This window comes from Halichoerus grypus, chromosome 7, assembly GCF_964656455.1.
Source record: "Halichoerus grypus chromosome 7, mHalGry1.hap1.1, whole genome shotgun sequence".
Lineage (NCBI taxonomy): Eukaryota > Metazoa > Chordata > Mammalia > Carnivora > Phocidae > Halichoerus > Halichoerus grypus.
In genome coordinates, this window is record NC_135718.1 from 113,980,327 (window position 1) to 113,998,602 (window position 18,276).

General features: G+C 46.4%; 1 protein-coding gene across 4 annotated transcripts in view; it reads right to left on the reverse strand.

The window, feature by feature from the left end:
* Nucleotides 1–18,276, reverse strand: part of CACNA1E (calcium voltage-gated channel subunit alpha1 E) — a 319,486-nt gene that overhangs the window by 25,215 nt on the left and 275,995 nt on the right. For 2 of the 4 annotated variants that reach the window (XM_078078098.1, XM_078078096.1), the window contains exons 31-37: nucleotides 16,999–17,082; nucleotides 15,901–16,026; nucleotides 12,845–12,910; nucleotides 8,793–8,884; nucleotides 8,043–8,208; nucleotides 3,552–3,679; nucleotides 354–450 (exon numbers count right to left, since the gene is read on the reverse strand). In XM_078078098.1, the coding sequence (XP_077934224.1) occupies nucleotides 354–450; nucleotides 3,552–3,679; nucleotides 8,043–8,208; nucleotides 8,793–8,884; nucleotides 12,845–12,910; nucleotides 15,901–16,026; nucleotides 16,999–17,082 (759 nt within the window). The remainder of the gene's footprint in view (nucleotides 1–353; nucleotides 451–3,551; nucleotides 3,680–8,042; nucleotides 8,209–8,792; nucleotides 8,885–12,844; nucleotides 12,911–15,900; nucleotides 16,027–16,998; nucleotides 17,083–18,276) is intronic. The other 2 variants (XM_078078099.1, XM_078078097.1) reach the window with 1 other exon arrangement.

Here is an 18,276-nt window from a genome sequence, read left to right on the forward strand (position 1 = left end):
CTCTGGTGAAAGCTACAGGTTAAGGTGGAGTGGGGAGAGAGACCGAGTGTGTGAGAGTGTGCGTGTGGTTGTGTGTGCATACACACGTGACTGTGTGCATGTGCTGAACAGTGAGACAGGTCACATCGGCCTTCTGTATGAAGTCCTTTTTTTCCGCCTCCCCGCCCCCCCCCCATGTGCCCTTCTTCCTTATGTAATAGCTGCTGGTTCTGGGAGGGTTTGGACCTCTTTAAACTCAAAGGAAAGCAACATGAAGGTTCCCTCATGTGGCGCAGTGGTGGTGTAGCAGAACGGACAGGAGGGTTGGAGGTTGCACCCCACGGCCGGGCACGGCTGGGGACTGGGAGGCCAACCTTGCAAGCCACCCTGTAGGGGCAGTTCTTTCCCAGGCCCAGAGGCGGTGAGATCACCCGCACTAATTTGTACATATCCTTATACGGGATCCTGCCGCTGCAAAGGAAGCACAGGCGGGTTAATAGAGGACACTCAGAAAAGGGTGGGAAAGACATGACAGTTTAGCCATGAAGCTGATGGCCGGAAGAAGAAGAGCAGCTTTTCTTTTTTCTCCCCCCCCTGGGACCCGGCAAAGCCAGACCAGGACAGACTGAGACCAGTAAGCCTCAGAGAACCACCACCTTGCTGAACTGCACTGCCCCGGGTTGTCGAAGGAAATCAGAGCCCATCCAGCACCCGAGGGACTGCCAAATGGCCCAGAGCACCCCCAAGACACCTGTCTGGCCCATTCTCGGCCAGATGCAGAAAATGGACGCTGGCTCGAGCCAGGCCTCGAAGAACAGAGTTTGAGAGTTCAGGAAGGCCTCTGACAGCTGTCAGAGCAGATGCCAGGCTGCCGTGAAGTGGGCTGCCCAATGGTATGCTTTTCACAGAGAGCGATTACAGCCAGTCACTCAGACCCGCCTGTCAGGGGCAGTGGGAAGTCAGCATTTCTCTGCAGATGGAGAGAGACGAATTTCCCGTTAGGCTAATTAGCAAGGAGCACAGTTAGCACAAGGGAATTGGCAAAGGGCTTTGCTTCTTGAGGCGGCAGATTGTTCCAGAGTTCAGCTTGGGCAAGCTCTGCTCTCCTCAGTGGGGAGACTGCCTGGATCTGTGCTCAGGGGCCTGGTAGGGAGCCGTGGACATTCTCCCTCCAGCTCTGCTCCCACCAGCCAGCCCACAGGCAGGCAGCCTGGTCAGATCCAGCCAGAATTCCAGGAACAATGTGACCTATCTTACCACCCTTCTATCAAGGGCCTGCTAGGGAGTCCTGGCTTTCTGCGGAAAGGACAGAATCAACAATGGATTCATTTTCAGGGGCTAAAGCATCTGCTCTGTCAGAGACCAGAACAAGGAAGCAACCTCCTGGTCCCGGGATGGACCATGGTTTCTACCTGAAATTATGAACCCACATGTCCGCCTCTGAGCATCCGGTCCTTGTCAGCAGCCACGTGAGGCTTTGTCCCAGCTTTACTCTTTCTAGTCTTTTCTTGATGTTGGTGTTAATTCCTCCTCTTTTTCTAAATAGCAGCTCATCAGTATTCAAGTCTCCTGATTCTTGAGAGGAAGTTCAGTTAACCATTTGCTCTTTGTTTCTTGAGATTGGAATGTGGGTGGGTTCGTACTGCCTATAAGCTGGTATTCTCTGCATCCTGTATCAGTTGGCCAAGACATTGGCTCACATTATCCCTGATAGCGCTTCCCCCCGCATCTCAAAGAGAAGGCCAATGAAACTCTAACCAGCCTGTTATGCTGTGAATTTCGAAGCAGAAGGGGTTCTCCTTTCTATTTTTGCTCTCTCATAGCTCTTCGATCTAAGTCTCATGATTTTTTTTTTTTTTTTTTTTTTTTTAGTTCTCATGGAATTCTTTCTTCCCAGCAGCTGGAATGAGTGGGGAGGAGCATGTTTAATGCACAAGGTTTTCGGGTCCCAAGATAACATGAAAGCCAAAGACACCTAAGTGAGGCTAGGTGAGCAATGGACTCTTCTACAAGCAGTTCTCTCTCAGGGGAGTGAAGACATCCCTTCTCAGGCTCCCCATCTCATGGCCATCCATGCTTTTCAAACCAATGTTCCATCATTTCTGGTTGCTTTCCCATATGGTTATTATCAGTTGTAACAACAGTTACATACATGATCTAATATAAGCCACACAGCCACCCTTCAAGGTAGGCAGGGCATCATTAGCACCATTTTACAGATGAGGAGGCTTAGTGTGGTTAGGTGACTTGTCCAAGGCCATAGGGCCAGTTCGATGCAGGCCCTGCCTACATTCCCTCTAAGCAGCCTATCTACCAGAAAGTAGACCCAGAAAGTAAATGCCATTGCTCACCCATTTTTAACAGGAATGGATTGAGAACTCTGTGCCCTAAGTCACTAGTAATTACTGAGGGGAAGAGGAATTCTGATTCACTCTTCCAACGCTTGACCCAAGTTCAACAGCCTCAGAGGAGGGTAGATTTTAGGAAGAGTCTAGGATTATGAAGGGGCTCCAGGTGGAAGCAACGTGGGCCATTCCTGGGAAGGATGGCATTTTTTTGTAGTATTTTTAGAAGGGGACCAGAATGGGTAGATTGGTGAGATAAGATCCTAAAGTTAAAATGACATGGGACAGAAAAGTTCCTGTGGAGTGAGTGCTCCCAGAATGGTCACCCTGTCCTCAACCATGAGGGGCCAAATTGCTGCCTTTGCGCTCTCAAGCAGGGATCAACAAATTTTTTTTTCTGTAAAGGGTCAGGTAATATTTTTGATTTTGAGGGTCACACTGTCTTTGTCACAACTACACAGCTCTGCCTTATAGTGTGAAAGCTGCCATAGACGATGCATGAATGAGTGGGTCTGGCTGTGTTCTAATAAAGCTTTATTTACAAAAACAGCCAGCGGACCATGTTTGGCCCTGAGGCTGTAGTTTGCCAACCCCTGCTCGAAAGCCCAGAAGGCACATCACTTGAGAAATATGGAACAGTGAAAGAAATCTGGGGAGGTTATTCACGCTAATTCCTGCCATGTAATTCAATTCTATGCAGTAAAAATCCTCAAGTGTTACTTGCTCGGTTTTTAACATAATTTCAGAGTTATCTCAAACGGTATCTTTTGAGAGGGATGAGAGAGACAAAACGCTGTTGTCACTGACCACGATGGCCAGATGTTCGACTGACCCAGAAAACCCTTGTCAACCCACGCCCCCTCCCCGCTCCGGTGACTCAAAGGAGTCCACTAAACATTGGCAGGGGTAAAAAAGAAGAAGATCATGGGAAGCCCCTCTGGCAACTGAAACCAACCATTCTGGGTACAGACTGTGATGAGACTGGCAAAGAAAAGGAAAGCCTGTCACAGAAGGAATGAGAGGGGAAACGAGGATAAAGAAGCTATGTTTGTGATGACTGGCCTGATATCAGAGCCAATCTGAGGGCCTGGGCTCTCGCACAGGCCACGACTGAGAGGAATCTCCTCTCCTTCTGTAACAGGCAGACATCCGGTTCCAACCCCTTCCTTGAGAACTCCAGAGGCCCTGGTTACTGGCCCCACTGGGATGGCCGGGAGGCCTACGCACCATGCAGCTCTGTCATATTCTGCCCAGACGCGGACAAACTCGTCCAAGTGGTGAGGCCCTAAGATGGAGGAGTCCCGAGTCAGGTACTCAAAGTTGTCCATGATGACGGCCACGAACAGGTTGAGCATCTGGAGGGCAAAGGGGAGAAGTGCAGTTAGGGGAAACCTAACGCAGGAAAACAGGCTTCAAGGCAAATCAAGAATTCAGAAGTTCGTGAGGCGAAAGATCCTAGCTAAAGCGCTGCTGATCTTACTGAATGCAACATGTTTTCGTCACAATTTCCACACATTTCATTGTGTGAGCTTTATTACTTCACTCGTCAGTGCCACTTTATATTTGCAAAGAACTCCACAAAAAGTCACTTTCTTATCTGTTCAATTAATTTAATTGATGTGCAGCAGAGGGAGCAGCAACAGTGACAACATTCTCAAAGTCAAGGCCTGACACCAACCTTCCCTTCTAGCTTCCCCCATCCCTGCCCCTTGTTCCACCAAAGGAGCCATCAAGAGACCTGGTGAGGTGTCTTAGAGCTCACTGCATGGCTTACTATATGATCACTTGGAAGCTGTCCATGCCCCCCAGTGGCTTCCAAAACCCTGTTCTCTCACTTATTTGCTCAACATTTCTTGTGCACCCACTGTATTGTAGAGATCCAGACGCTAAGGAGGGGAAATAAGAAAGCTGCTGTCCAGAGATACGTTCCTATGCCTTGCACCTTGCTTAAAACACAGCAAGCCTTCACTAGATACTGTTACTTGAATATTCTTCCATCTTTTGACTTTTTCCATAACGATTTAGGAATGTAAAACCCATTGGTAGCTCAGGGGCCATACAAAAAGAGGTGGCAGGGGCGCCTGGGTGGCTCAGTCGTGAAGTGTCTGCCTTCGGCACAGGTCATGATCCCAGGGGCCTGGGATTGAGCCCCACATCGGGCTCCCTGCTCCGCAGAAAGCCTGCTTCTCCCTCTCCCGCTCCCCCTGCTTGTGTTCCCTCTCTCGCTGTGTGTCTCTCTGTCAAATAAATAAAAATCTTTAAAAAAAAAAAAAAAAGAGGTGGCAAACCAGATTTGGCCCTTGGGCTACAGTTTGCCCATTTCTGGCCTAAATTATGAGGAAGCAACAGAAGCCACCAAAAGGGTTTATACTAGGAGATAGACTGAGGTATGTTTCATCCAGAAAGAACCCTTGGGAGCAGTGCGGCCGAGGATGCCCAGGAGACCTGTGGGGAGAGTTTTGCGGTGCTCTTGGACCAACAGTGGCGATAGTCGAGAATCAAAGGACATGGAATTGACAGGACTTGAGCACTGTGAACACACACTGTTGTTGCTTCTTGGCTGCCTAGCGCTCATTTACTGTACATCTGGTCTCTTGGGGACCCCACCCTATTCCCAGTTAACATGGTTCAATGGGGCACCACCTGTGATCCGGGCCTCAGCCAGTCACTGAATCCCATTTACCTGGGCCATAGTGATTGGTGATCCAATCACGGCCTATAAAATGGTATTGGACCTTCTGGGCAATAGACTTGTTCTTCCCTGTCAGTCTTGAATGTGTGAGGATTGGGGTCTGGAACTGCTGCTACCACCATCTTGGTGCCACAGGTTGGGGTGTTTGAGGAAAGAGCTCTCATGGAGGAGCCTGGAGGAAGAGATCATACGCAGAGAGAGAAACCTGCTTATGCCTTTCCTGCCCCAGGACTTTTCATTTATATGTGCCTATAAAATCCCTTTCTGCTTAGGCCAGATGGAGCTGGGCCTTCCGTCACTCCAGAGTAAGAGTCCTGCCTGAGAGACACAACCGGCTGCCAGGGTGAGAGGAGGCTGTGGGTTCCCAGGTGGATGGAGGTGCCAGATGTGCGGATGGCACAGAAGATCAGGAGAAAGTCAGGCGTCTAGGTGGCTCTGTTGGTTAAGCGTCTGCCTTCGGCTCAGGTCATGATCCCAGAATCCTGGGATCAAGTCCTGTATTGAGCTCCCTGCTCCGCGCGGGGTCTGCTTCTCCCTCTGCCCCTCACCCCACTCTCATGCTCTCTCTCACTCTCAAATAAAAATCTCTTAAAAAATAAAGATAAGGAGAAAGTCTGGAGACAGGACGTGGTTGGAGTCTTCTCTGAGAGAACCTGCTGCCTGCATCCTAACAACCCGTCTCATTCCTGCCTGCCTGCCTTCCTCCGTCCTGCCACCTAGGACATGCGTGGGTGCCTGGAGGTCTGGCCCCTGGAGGTGGTGTCTGGGGCACTAAGCACTCTGTAGAGCCACCATAACAAGCCTGGACTGCCTTCCTCCAGACCTCACTGGTGTGTGAGGGAAATAAACCTCCCTGTTGGTTAAGCCGCTGTTATTTGGGGAGTTCTGTTTCATGCCGCTGAACCTCATCCCAGCATGTGCCGGGCCTTTCTTTCTGTCCCTGACATTGGAGCCCCAGTGAATATATTCAATCACTGCCTGGGTTCTAAAGGGGTTTCCACGTATCCACACATGTGTTTTACACGCCTTTCAAGGTACTTATTACTAATGTTAACAAAATCATTGCTTTACATTTGTATAGTCTTTCATAGTGTGGTGTCTGCTCTAACCTCGGGAGGCAGACTTAATTGCCATCAGCCCTTCGAGGACACAAGTGCTTCCTACACACTTTTGTATTCTCAGCTCCAAGCATGAGGCCTGGCACATTGCAGCATATCAGTAAATCTTTCTGGAGTGGTTGGTTTGAGCGAAGAAGCTGTGTGACTCGCCCAAGGTCACAAAGTCAATCTCCCAGAGGGTTGAGATTCAAAAGCACATCAGCTCATACTGAATCATATCCTCTTTAAAAATAACATGAATGTGAATTATGCAGCACCCTCTATCTCATAATTCTAAAAGTACCTTTTTAGTCTCTAATGAATTTTCCAGTTATATCTTTGGTTTCTTTTTAAATATTCATTATTAAACACTTACACCATGGAGGATAAAACCAAGCTGTCCACATGCCCTTCTATATGCTCCTCCATGTCACCCTACAACAGCCCCACCAATAAGCACCGGCACCCATGGGCCTTCCTCCCTTTACCTCTGGTTGACAGAGAGGCTGTAACCCACTCACAGCCTCACCCCCGTGCTTCTAAGATGCTGTTTTGTGTTCCTTTTTTTATTGAAAAACCTTTCACACCCACAAGAAGGGAGTGTATTAAAAACACATGTACCCGCTCACCATGCAAATAGTACCCTTATTATCAAGTCATTTTTCCTCCCATTTACAGAAGCTATAAAAGGGAAAGTGTGTGACCATGCTAGGACAGCAGCAAAGCCAAGACCACAACGTAGGGCTACCTGAGTCTCCAGGTGGCTCACTCCCTGCTAGGTTAACCTGATGGCCACCCTCAAAAGTCTGCCTGCAAGCCACACCAGAGAGCTTCTCCACACCAGCGAGCTGGACACATGGCAAATCCCTCGTGATCACTTTAGAGAGGCAGAAATGCTTGGACACGACCTAATTCATTTGCTGATGCATGGCTGCAAAGTTAACCACTTCTCAGTGGCACCGCTTTAGTTTTAGATTTTTTTTTTCGATTTTTATTTATTTATTTGACAGAGAGAGAGCACAAGTAGGTAGAGAGGCAGACAGAGGGAGAAGCAGGCTCCCCGCTGAGCAGGGAGCCCCACGTGGGGCTCGATCCCAGACCCCAGGACCAGGACCCAAGCCATAGGCAGATGCTCAACCAACTGAGCCACCCAGGTGCCCCTAGTTTTAGATTTTTGTACAGTCAGTGACATGAGCAGTGAAGCCATGCTAAGGGATGTCAGGGTGGCCAGAAACACCAGACTGACAATTTAATAGATCTGGTAGCACCTTGTCTAGGATTGTGCAGGGTAGAGATTTTTAGAGGCCGGGGTGCTGATTCATGCTTTCTCCCAAAGAACGGATTAAGAAGGCACCTAGGGCTTCTCACCATTTTATAAGTAGCCGTGCTCCACATATGTCACTCAATATTTACTAATGCCCAAAGTGATCACTTCCTTTCATGTCTGTCAAGTTGGCCAACTGTCGTCAAATATAGTGACATGAGTCAAAAGACCGCATCTGTGACACTGTATCTTGTCACCACTCTACTCTTATTAATCCTATCACTTTGTATTTCTGAGGTACCTCTTCTCAACAGTTTGAAAGGCTCCAAAAGAGAGGTAAGATATTCTTAGCCCTACCTGTAAGATAAAATCCCTGAGGTACGGAGAAGAGAGATGTCCTCTGGGTCACAACAGATTCAACATGAAACTCAATAATCTATTCCCTAAACTCCACTCTACTCATCATTCCTTCTCACAGCAAACCTTCCCTAGAGGCAACAAAATCTGTTTGGTGGCAGCCATGGGAAGCCACTTACCCGGGAGTCCACTAAGCATCCTGGCCTTCAAGAGTTCCTTGAAGGATGGGATGGGTAGGGTAGGGTAGGGTAGGGTAGGGTAGGGCAGGGCAGGCCGCATCTCGAGCCAAGAATGCAGGGTTTGCTCACCAAGAAGGAGCAGAAGAAGATGAAGGAGACAAAGTAAACGTAGGCCAGATCTGTGCCACAGCGCTCATTCTCGTTCTGCCCCGAAGGTGCTGTGGTGTCGGGCTCGCAGCCTTTCTCCCCGAGGCACGACAGCATTATCTCCTGCCAGGCCTCACCTGTGGCACTCCTGAGCCCCAAAGACATTTTGGTTAGTTGTAGCAGGTCTGCGTGTCTCATCCTCTCTTTGGCCCTCCTTCCCAACTCACCTAATCCCTTTCTCTCCTCTGCAGGTTTCCTCCCTCTAGTGCTTTCCATCCAGAGATGGGAGCATGCCAAGGAGGTCTCTCTTGGGCTCTGCCACTTCACCCACTGCTTCTCTGTCTTTTCGGGAGTGTCTGCTGACAGTGGTAGAGACAGTGGTGGGACTATCTAAGACCCCACATAAACCTGGCCATCCAGGGTTTCAGCCCTTAAATGGAATTTGATCTGGAGGAATCTGTCCTCGCCTTCCCTACTCAGTCCTGGTGCACATATTCTAAACTTGCAGTTTACAAATTACCTGCTGAGTCAAAGATGTTGAGGAAACTTCCCATCGTCAATGGAGCCATTTTTCAGAGCCACTGCCCCTCCCCATCCCCTGCCTCTACTCCACTGTGTATCTTAATAGGAGCAGAGCAAGCAGAATAAAGAGACAAATAGGAGGAAAAGGCAGACTAACTCCATCTCCCTCGACAAGAGAGCTCCAGCTAAAACAGTTATGCATCCAGATACCTGAAGAGTAACATGAGGGACCCAAAGAAACTCCGGAAGTTGTTGTGCCGGTTGATGTGACTCTCCTCATCTAATTTTATGTTTCCAAATACCTTGAAAAGAAAAAACAACAAAAACCAAAGAGCATTACTGGCTGTGTGATGTGTCTTGTCCTGCACATGAATATTAGATGCACCTGCATCTACTAGGGTTGGCAAATCCATACGCATGGCCCTTCCCAGTGGCCTAATCCTGACGCAGACAACTCAAACCAAGACAGGTTGGTGGATCCCACGCTCCCGGCCTGCTGTGAAGAAGTAATTACGTTCTCCAGTGCAGCAAAGGGGACCCAGGACCATAGAAGGCAAGATCTTTTTGAAGTCACTCTGCCTGTAGGTAGTTCCTCCCACACCTAATTTGGTCTTTTTATTTCCATGGTACCTGTCACCATGGTACTCAAGCAGTCTGTCAAAGATGTACCCCATCACAGAAGTGCAGGGAAGGAACTACCCCTCTCTTCCTGTCTCAGGTAGTAATGAGGGGGGCATGTGTATTTGCAGAAGATGTGATTTACGGCTTGGGCAGATACTATCCTGGAATTTGCAAGCAGTGTGGGTCAGAGAGGGGCACCTTGATCTTCCTTGGATATGTTCTTATCCAGAGAGTCAAACTGAGAATGTCAGTACATCTATAATCTAGAATCCACGAGAACGAAGGCACACAAAGCCAAGTCCCGGCAAAGAGGATGAAGAAAGTCAGGACAACCGGATACTTAGAAAAGGAGAAAGAAAATGAATTTGGGTAGATCTGGCTATAGAATGAGTTTACTAGTCTGCTGTTGGTTGTTGAGCTTGGAATGTGGTCACCATGCAAATTAATGTGAAAAAAGAGGGAAAACTCAGAGATATTTGTCCACAGACAGTGAATAATGTTGAACTCTGAGACCCTAAGTCTCTTCAGATGAGAAGGGCGCCCTTCCACATGCACTCCCTGCCCTCCCCCCCACCACGTTTCAGGTGTGAGGATCTAGTCTCACAAGTCAATATCGGTACTACCGAAGGCCTACAGGTCACTTTCCCAGACATCTGAGACAATTTCCAGTCTGTACATGACATGCTTCAGTTTACCTAATATATGCTAAATGGAACACATTTTCCCCCCGAACAGTTTTGAGAATGTGCAATTGAGGAACAATCTCTGCCCCCAGCTATTTTGCTCAAATAACTCCTACTGACACCTGCTTTGGGAATTTGTTCTCAACATTGTTTTTCAAAACCCAAATACTACTTGTCTCTCAGGGAGAATGGAAGTGGCAAGCGAGCCAGCACCAGTGAAGAAAGGAAGGAGAAAGATAAGCAGGTGGAGGGCCCACAAACAGAAATAGTAGCAATTAAAAAGTCCCCCTTACATTTAGTTCCAGGCACCCAGGAGGAACTGTCCAACATCCTTGCCTATGTTCACATCACTGTCGCTCCTTTTCACCCTCTTGGTCCAGCATCCACGATTTATCCCTCATTCATCACATCCACACAACTTACAGTGTTTTTTTTTTTTCTTTCTACATATGACAGTCATCAGCCATCATTAATTGTCCTCGTTATGATTTTCTCCGATACCTTACCAGTCATCAGCTGGTTGGAGGGCATGCTGGGGTTTTGCATGAGGCATGTGTCTTAACAGTCAAAGAAACTGAAGCTGTTTTGAATCTACTCTAGTTTTCAAGCCAAAAATGTAAAAATGTATATTTATTGTGAAGTCAGTCCTTAATTTTTTTTTTTTTTTAGCTTTCACTTAGCTCTTATCCCAAACCAAATTTCTTACACCAAAAGGGCATGAAAAAGAAAGAAGGGATACCGAGACCCACCAGAAAACTTAATGGAAGTACAAGCTTAAATATACTTTCACTTGGAATCACAGAACTCTGCACATAAAAGGACCTGTGAAGACATCTATCCAACTCCTCTACTGTATTGGTGAGGGTCTTAAGGCCCAGAGGGGCTCAGTGACTTGACCAAGTTTATACAGGTGGTCAGTGCAGGAGCTGAGGCTGAAAGCCTCACCTTCTAATGATCTGTGCCCCAGGACTCTTTCCCATACCCAGCAAGTTACTCCTTCCTTCCACCTTCAGATTCCTCTGCAAAGCTCTCTCTTCTTCCAAGATGCCTGTGGAAGTTCAGAATAATGGTTCTTCTCATAGATTCAACCTATTCCTATTTATATCTTTCCAATGTTGGTCTTCTGCCTTTATGTCTTTCTGTTTAAATGGATCCCTCTGCTTTGTTATGACTATACTAGATACAATTTCTCTAGTCACAAGCTAGGTGTCAGCAATGTGCTTGGTGCGGGGTCTCTATCAGGGACCAGGAGGAAGATGGCCATCTAAAGGCAAATCACAGTGGCAAAGCCATTTGCGTCCCTGTGTAATGGAAATAGTGCTCTTATTTTTTTGGAAAGAAGTCTCGGGGCAATAAAATATTAGACATTGCAGTTATTGTAAAGATCACAATTTCATGACTGAACAACTCTCACGTCCCACTAAAGGGTCAAAGAAATACTTGTATTTGCTTGTTGGTGGGAGGAGAGAACATGCAGTACAGTAAGAATATGCACTGTGTAGCAGACAAAGCTAAATTTAAATCTCAGCTCTCCCACTTACTGAGCCCTTGAGCATGTTATAAGTTACTTAACTATGCTAAGCATCAATGGAGTCAATGAAATCCACCCATAAACATTTTCACATCACTCCTGAATATGTTAGTCATGGACTGTGTGTGTGCCTGCTGATAGGGAGGAAGGATGGAGGTAAGAGCACACATGGGGTAAGAGCACACATGTCTGGAACATCCAGGAAATCAAGTGATGATAAACAGCCTTATCATCATTATCAGTAATATCAAGAACAGCTGAGTACTGGAGATGGTATTATTCTGGTTTATTTTGGTTGATGATGAAAAGGAGGTAAGAGCTATTTTAAGCATGGGCAATAATTGATTAAGTTTCTATTTGGCTATTCAAGAACATTTAAATTCTAGAATCAAATATTTCAGAGTTAGAAGGGCCTTAGTAGACATCATCACGCTGATCAGAAATTTCAGTAGGGATTCCACTTACAACACAGCCCTGACACCATCATGACATCTCTACTGAAATATCCTCATTGAAGGAGAACTCACTACTTCTCAACCAAATCTCACACCTTTTCACATTTGACATTCGGCTGTCTTTTTGGAGAACAAAAAACTCTCCAGGAATGTGGTTAGAAGATGAATAAAATTAAGAAGTGCTCACATGAGAGAGGAGCAAAAAGAAGAGACATTTCAGAGACGCTCTGGAAAAAGGCTGCTAACACAGCAAGCCTGGGAGATGTGCACAGTGGCCCCAGATGACAGGTACTATTGACAAGATGGCTGGCAGTCCAAAGGTGGCCAGACTGGCTGAGTGCAGGAGACTGCCACTTGGCTAAATTTCCATGCTGGGGTTTAGTCTCCACATCTCCAAGTCAGAAAGTTCGCCTCCCTGAGACAGGCAGACAATCCAGTGTATCCAACTGGATAGGTTCATGGGATGAGCTGCTGGCTGTTTACAGGAGTCCATCTGTCACAGATGAAGTCGTTTTAGAAAGATCTTATGGCCTCTTCTGCTCGGTGGGCCTCTGGCTACCCGCATAAATATCCAGGATGGGAACCTGATTCACTTCTCAACTCCGAAACTGGAAAGGATGTGGTAACCCAAGAGAACTGTCTAGGAGCTGCCTGGCCCTTTGAGAGGAATCAGCAGGACCATGGCCCTTGGGTACCCTTAGGATTAGGCAGGCTACTAGGAACCCTGGGAGTTGTTCCCAGTGGTAGGTCTTAGGGCATAAATCTCAGGCATTCAAGACTTAGACACATTTTGTGTTGCTGTATACAAGAGAACAACCATCTGACTTTCTTTTAGGTCTAGCTCAAATATGGGAGATCCTGAGAAACGGATCATCGTGAGCCTCACCCTCAATCTTGTGTGCTTGGGCTGGTAAGCCAGTGACAATCTGGGCAACAACTGTCCCCCACCAGGCCCCTGATACATGAGCTCACCTGCATCCCAATGATGGCATAGATGAAGAAAAGCATGGCAATCAAAAGGCAGACATAAGGGAGGGCCTGGAAGGAAAGCAGAGACAGGACCATGAGTTCAGAGGCAGATAGCTCCCAGGCTCCACACCCCACAGTCACCAGCAATACTGGAACTCTTGCCCTGAGGCTGATTTAAATGGGGACACTGGGACTCTCTATTCCCTGGGGCTGTGCTGTTCTAGAGTGCCATACTTTTGCAGATGTTCATGTCCTCTGACAGACAGGTAAGCTGCTGTCCGTGGAGAGGCTTGTCATTTACCTTCTGTCAAGAATATTCACTCACCCAGAAGTATGGCCCAGATCTCCAAGGAGAGCTGGGGAAACTTCCTGGGCTTGGGATGCATTCCACTTTGCATTGCAGAATATTAACAATGTGGGCAATTGTGATCAAATTACATAGTAAGCACCTAGCTTTGGCTCCCAAATTCCCCTTCCCACTCCCTCACTCAATGCCAAGCCCCTGATGGAGAATCTGGGAGCAAAGTGAATGGGCTGAGAGTCTCAGTTGTTCATCATTTCGTAGAAGGCACCTTCATCTTCTGAGGAAACATCACTTTCCAGTGTTTAAGCCTCCTGACACTTCATTATGTGTCATGCAAAACTCCAAAAAGCCTTTCAAGTGTTAGCCACTGCAAAACCCTGCCATGAAGCCATGCGGCACAAAATTCCATATTGTGCAAGGTAACCGCCACCCTGGGATGATAACATTTCAATAAGGGGGGCAAGGGGCAAGTGAAGGAAATGTAAGATAGGGAACTGGCGCCTGGCTGGGGGAGGATATAGGGCAATTTGGTTTTAGGGCCAGAGTGGGTTCCATAATTCTGGGGTGATCCCAGTGCTGACATGGAAACCTCCCTCCTTTACCACCCAGTAAGCTCCATAGAAGACAATGCAACTATGAGTCTCCACTCTATCTTGACTGTGTGCAGCGCGAATCCCAGGAGATCAATTGAAGGCTTTCAGACTGCAAGGGTAGGGCTTATCAACAGAGCCAACTAAATGAAGAGCCTTGGGAGACTTTTACAACTTGAAAAAAGGATAAAATTAAAATGCAACTGAAAGTTGCCAAGAGAATCCCCTCCCCGATAAAGTGCTGACTCCCAAGGTCTGTGAAGAAAAATGGCTGCATTTCAAGGGGCCATGTGAAGACTCTGTCTGCTGATAGAAGAAGGAAGGGAGATAGGTTTCTTACTGCTCGAGGTGCTGCTACCTTCTCCCACCTTCTGCTTACTTCCTGCCCTCATTCCACCTTCTACACTCCAATGTCTTCAGTCCCTAGCTCATCTCTCCCTACCCCCAGGTTTCGGAAAAAGATCAAAGATACATTCTGATCGCCTTTCTTATCATGCTATAAATTCTAACTCAAAACAAGGAAAAACAGGGAAGAATGAAGTAGGGGTCAGTGATGGAGAACTGGGGGCTATGCTCATGGCTGGTGGGGTGCAGGGGTGTGGCTTGGGTAGGCCACGGGGGTGCAGCTTATACTGTGTGGCTCCCTGCTGTGTATCTGCAGAGGCAACCTTTGTGAAGCTGACTTTAAGAAAATAATTTCTATACTGTGTACTGGGACTGTTCCAAAAGGGAAACACCTATCCATCCTGGTGTCACCTGGAGGCAGATTCACCTTGTCTTCACTGTTCTATATTCACTGCAATAAGCCAACCACTTGGCCATCAAGTTTTGACATGCTTTTCACTGCCCTCAACAGTATGCATTTTTACAGAGAGCTGGTGAGCATGATAACGTGACAGGCTGACACGTATTTCTTGAGAGACTAACTGTAACTTGTTTGGAAGGTCTCTAGCAAAAAGGTTTTAGGAGTATCTCGTGTATCAGATCCCAAATCCAAATTCACCTGAGACTCGGTAAATTCTTACTAAGGTTTTAGATTTCTCCTCTGTCATGTAGCTTTGGCAAAATTCTTTTCATTGAGGTGAGGCCTCTGTGGGAGTCATGACACCAAACAATTACTCTGGATATGATAAAAATGTCAAGGTTGCTTGTAGGAGCCTGAACATCCTTACAACTGGTCTCACATATCAAACCCGCAGGACCTCGATGGAGAATAAGTCAGTAATGATGGTGTGGGGTGAACACTTTTCCAAATGATGAGAAACTATTGAATTCACTGGCTGACCTTCTCTAGTTCAATTAAAATACATAAATAATTAAATTAAATAAAGGAGACAATTGGTAAATTCATGATTTCTCAGCTTTGAATCAATGTCATCAAATTTATTTTCAAAACACATTCATTGAAAAGCTTTTTTTAATAAGAGAAAAAATAGTAGGCATTTGAACAGCACTTAAACCCCCCCCCCCAAACTTCAAAAACAAACTATGATATCTGCTACAGCCTGAAAACATTGAAATCTGTTTGTAAAACTTCTTTTGCAGGAAGTCTCTGCAATTAGAGTGGATTTCAGGTCACTTTTAAACTTCTATTTCTTATACATACACCTCTGTATGGCCCCATGAGACCATTTGAAGCAGCTCACTACATCAGCCTGGCCCAAACATCCTATTAGACTGTAGGACACAGAGGTGACCATGAACATGTCATACACTCAGTGGTTGAGGAAACACACTAACAAAGACAAGAATGGGACCGTATGATTCATCCTGCAATCAAACACAACTCAAGGAGTCCTTTGAAAAACTGGTCATGTGAAATTAAGCCACTGGTAAGTCCCTGAAAATGCAGAAGCTGGCTCCAGACACAGATGGGATTGCTTGGAGCTTTTTGGACTATCTTCTCAGACAAGCCCTGGCCTCAGTCAACAGAGAAGATAAGCGAGTTACAAAGTGGAGGTGTTTTTCTAGAATGACAGTCTATCCAGTTAGGCATGAGCTGACTGTGGCCCAGCTAAGCTGCACTGTAACTGAGAACTGCTGTATTTATTGGATGCATCTGACAAACACTCATTCCTGGAGGTCAAGGGACCTGTGTAATGACACGCTGTGGCCCGGCAGTGTTCCATCTGATAAGACAGAGAGGAGGAGTTGATGCCGCTTACCTTAAAGGACTGCACAAAGGTCCAAAGTAAAATACGGATGGTGTAGCCCTGCCGTAGAAGCTTGATGAGGCGGGCGGCTCGGAAGAGCTTCAGAAAGCTCATGTTGAAGCCACTGGTGTTCACCAGCTGGTGGACCAAAAGGAAGCTCATAGTTAGTGACATTACGGTCATTTAGAAAACACTACACACTAGTATTTGCATATTTCTCCCTCATTCAGATCATAAAATTGGACACAGATTCTGTCTTGTGTTTTCAACCCCATCTCCAACTGATGGGCCAGTGAGGACCATCTCTCCAAGCCTTCCCAGGCCTGCCCTCTATTCCCAGGTAGAAGGGTATGGGTAGTACCCCCAGAAGAATGCCCAACATGTGTCAGAGAAAACCAGCCTCTCTAGTCTTCCAAGGGGCCCTCGTGGTCCTAACTGCACTTAGAAGCCCTAAAGAGGTGACCGAATAATCCCTCTAGCACATATGATGGTCATGCCCACATTTGATGAGAATTACAATGAGGTCTCCAAGTCTTCTTTAGGATAAACAATTTTAGGGAAACGATTCAGGTCTAACAACTTTGAGGGCAATGATACTGTGCTTCTTTTGTCTCTCCCAAAGAATCTAGCAGAACACTGTGCACGCGAGGCTTCTTCCAGTACTGCCTATTGCACTGACCCCATTAGGTGGCTGCTGTTGAGTCATGCAAATGAACAAAACCTTCCACGAGACCCAGTGCCACTCCAGTGTTTGCAGCTCAGGAGTGAGGAAATAAGCTCCCAGCACTTAGAGGGCTACACATTTGGTTCAATGAGCTAAAAATGGACTATATGGGGGAGGTGCCTGGGTGGCTCAGCTGGTTGAATATCGGCCTTTGGCTCAGGTCATGATCCCAGGGTCCTGGGATCGAGCCCCGTGTCGGGCTCCCTGTTCAGCGGGAAGCCTGCTTCTCCCTCTCCCTCTGGCCCTCCCCCTGCTCGTGCTCACTCACTCTCTCTCAAATAAATAAATAAATAAACCTTTTAAAAAAAATGGACTGCATGCACAAAGGATTTTTTTAATGCTACTTCAGAGCCAAGCTTAAAGACAAGGATGTATGAGCCACTCACCTTGCTGTCTGTCAGAATGATTTCTGTGATACTGCCAATCACTGTGATGAAGTCAAAGATATTCCAGGTGTCTCGAAAATAGTTCTGCCATGTGAATTCAGTCACGGGAGCACCAGAAAAAGGAGGAAAAGAAAAAGAAATGGAGAACAGGTATCTTTAATTACATAAGTTTGTCACTTGGAATTAAAACTTGTCAATTCACGTCCAAGAGCAATTCTAACTTTGGCTTTTGTTTTCCCATTTCTAACAGGAAATGGTATTTCTTTACTGACTTGGGAATTTCTCATTTGGGAAAGCAGTCTTCTCACTACTTGAAGACCTTGTTTTTGTAGCTGTCACTAAAAAGCTACATAAAAAAATATGTAAGAAAGAGATCTGTGGCCAAGAATATTATGAAGTCAAAAAAAGGAAAGATCATCATTGTCACCTACAAGGCAATAAAATTATTTACCATATTACTCTAAGGTTTTCTACAACTTTTAAATTGTCTATATCATGTGACCCTATAATTATACAGTTCTGATGTTCAACTATTCACAGTGATGTCTTAAGTCTTTAAAGGCCAAAATAAAATTCACAGTGATGTCTTAAGTCATTAAGGTCCAAAAGATGTACCAAAAATCTTCTCCTAACTCCACAGGGCGATAGGATGAATAGACTTCATCCTTCCCCTCTTTCTCAGCTGTTATACCTCTTGAGTTATAAAATGAGTGGGTTGAAGGAGATGGAGGAGAAATAAAGGACCTGGCAAATGCACCAGCCATGTAACAGCCTGCTTAACAGAGACAGTAGGTAGGTTCTGCTGCCATCTCCACCACTCAGGTGAACACAGACCTTGGACTATATTCCTTAAAAGAAACAGGACACTTGGGTTTCCAAAATCACTGGCTTGTCCTTGGGCAGCAGCTCCCATAACAGACTCTCAGAGCACTGCTGAAGTCAACCCCCCCACCTTCACAATGAGCATTAGTGACTTTTACAGTATGTGCCAGATAATGGCTAGGCCCTTGTGTTCTTTCCATTCGTTTCTCCCATGGATCCTATGGGTAGGTCATGATCAATACCTTCAATACCCTATGTTCATAAAATACTCAGTAGCAGGGTTGGCAAGAAGAGTGGGCAGAGACACACAAATAGTGAGAGGAAAGGAGTATGGTGAGAGCAAAGCTTTCTTTTCTTTTCTTTTTCTTTCTTTCTTTCTTTTCCTTTCTTTCTTTTTCTTCTTTCTTTCTTCTTCCTTCCTTCCTTCTTTCCTTTCCTTTCTTTCTTTCTTTCTTA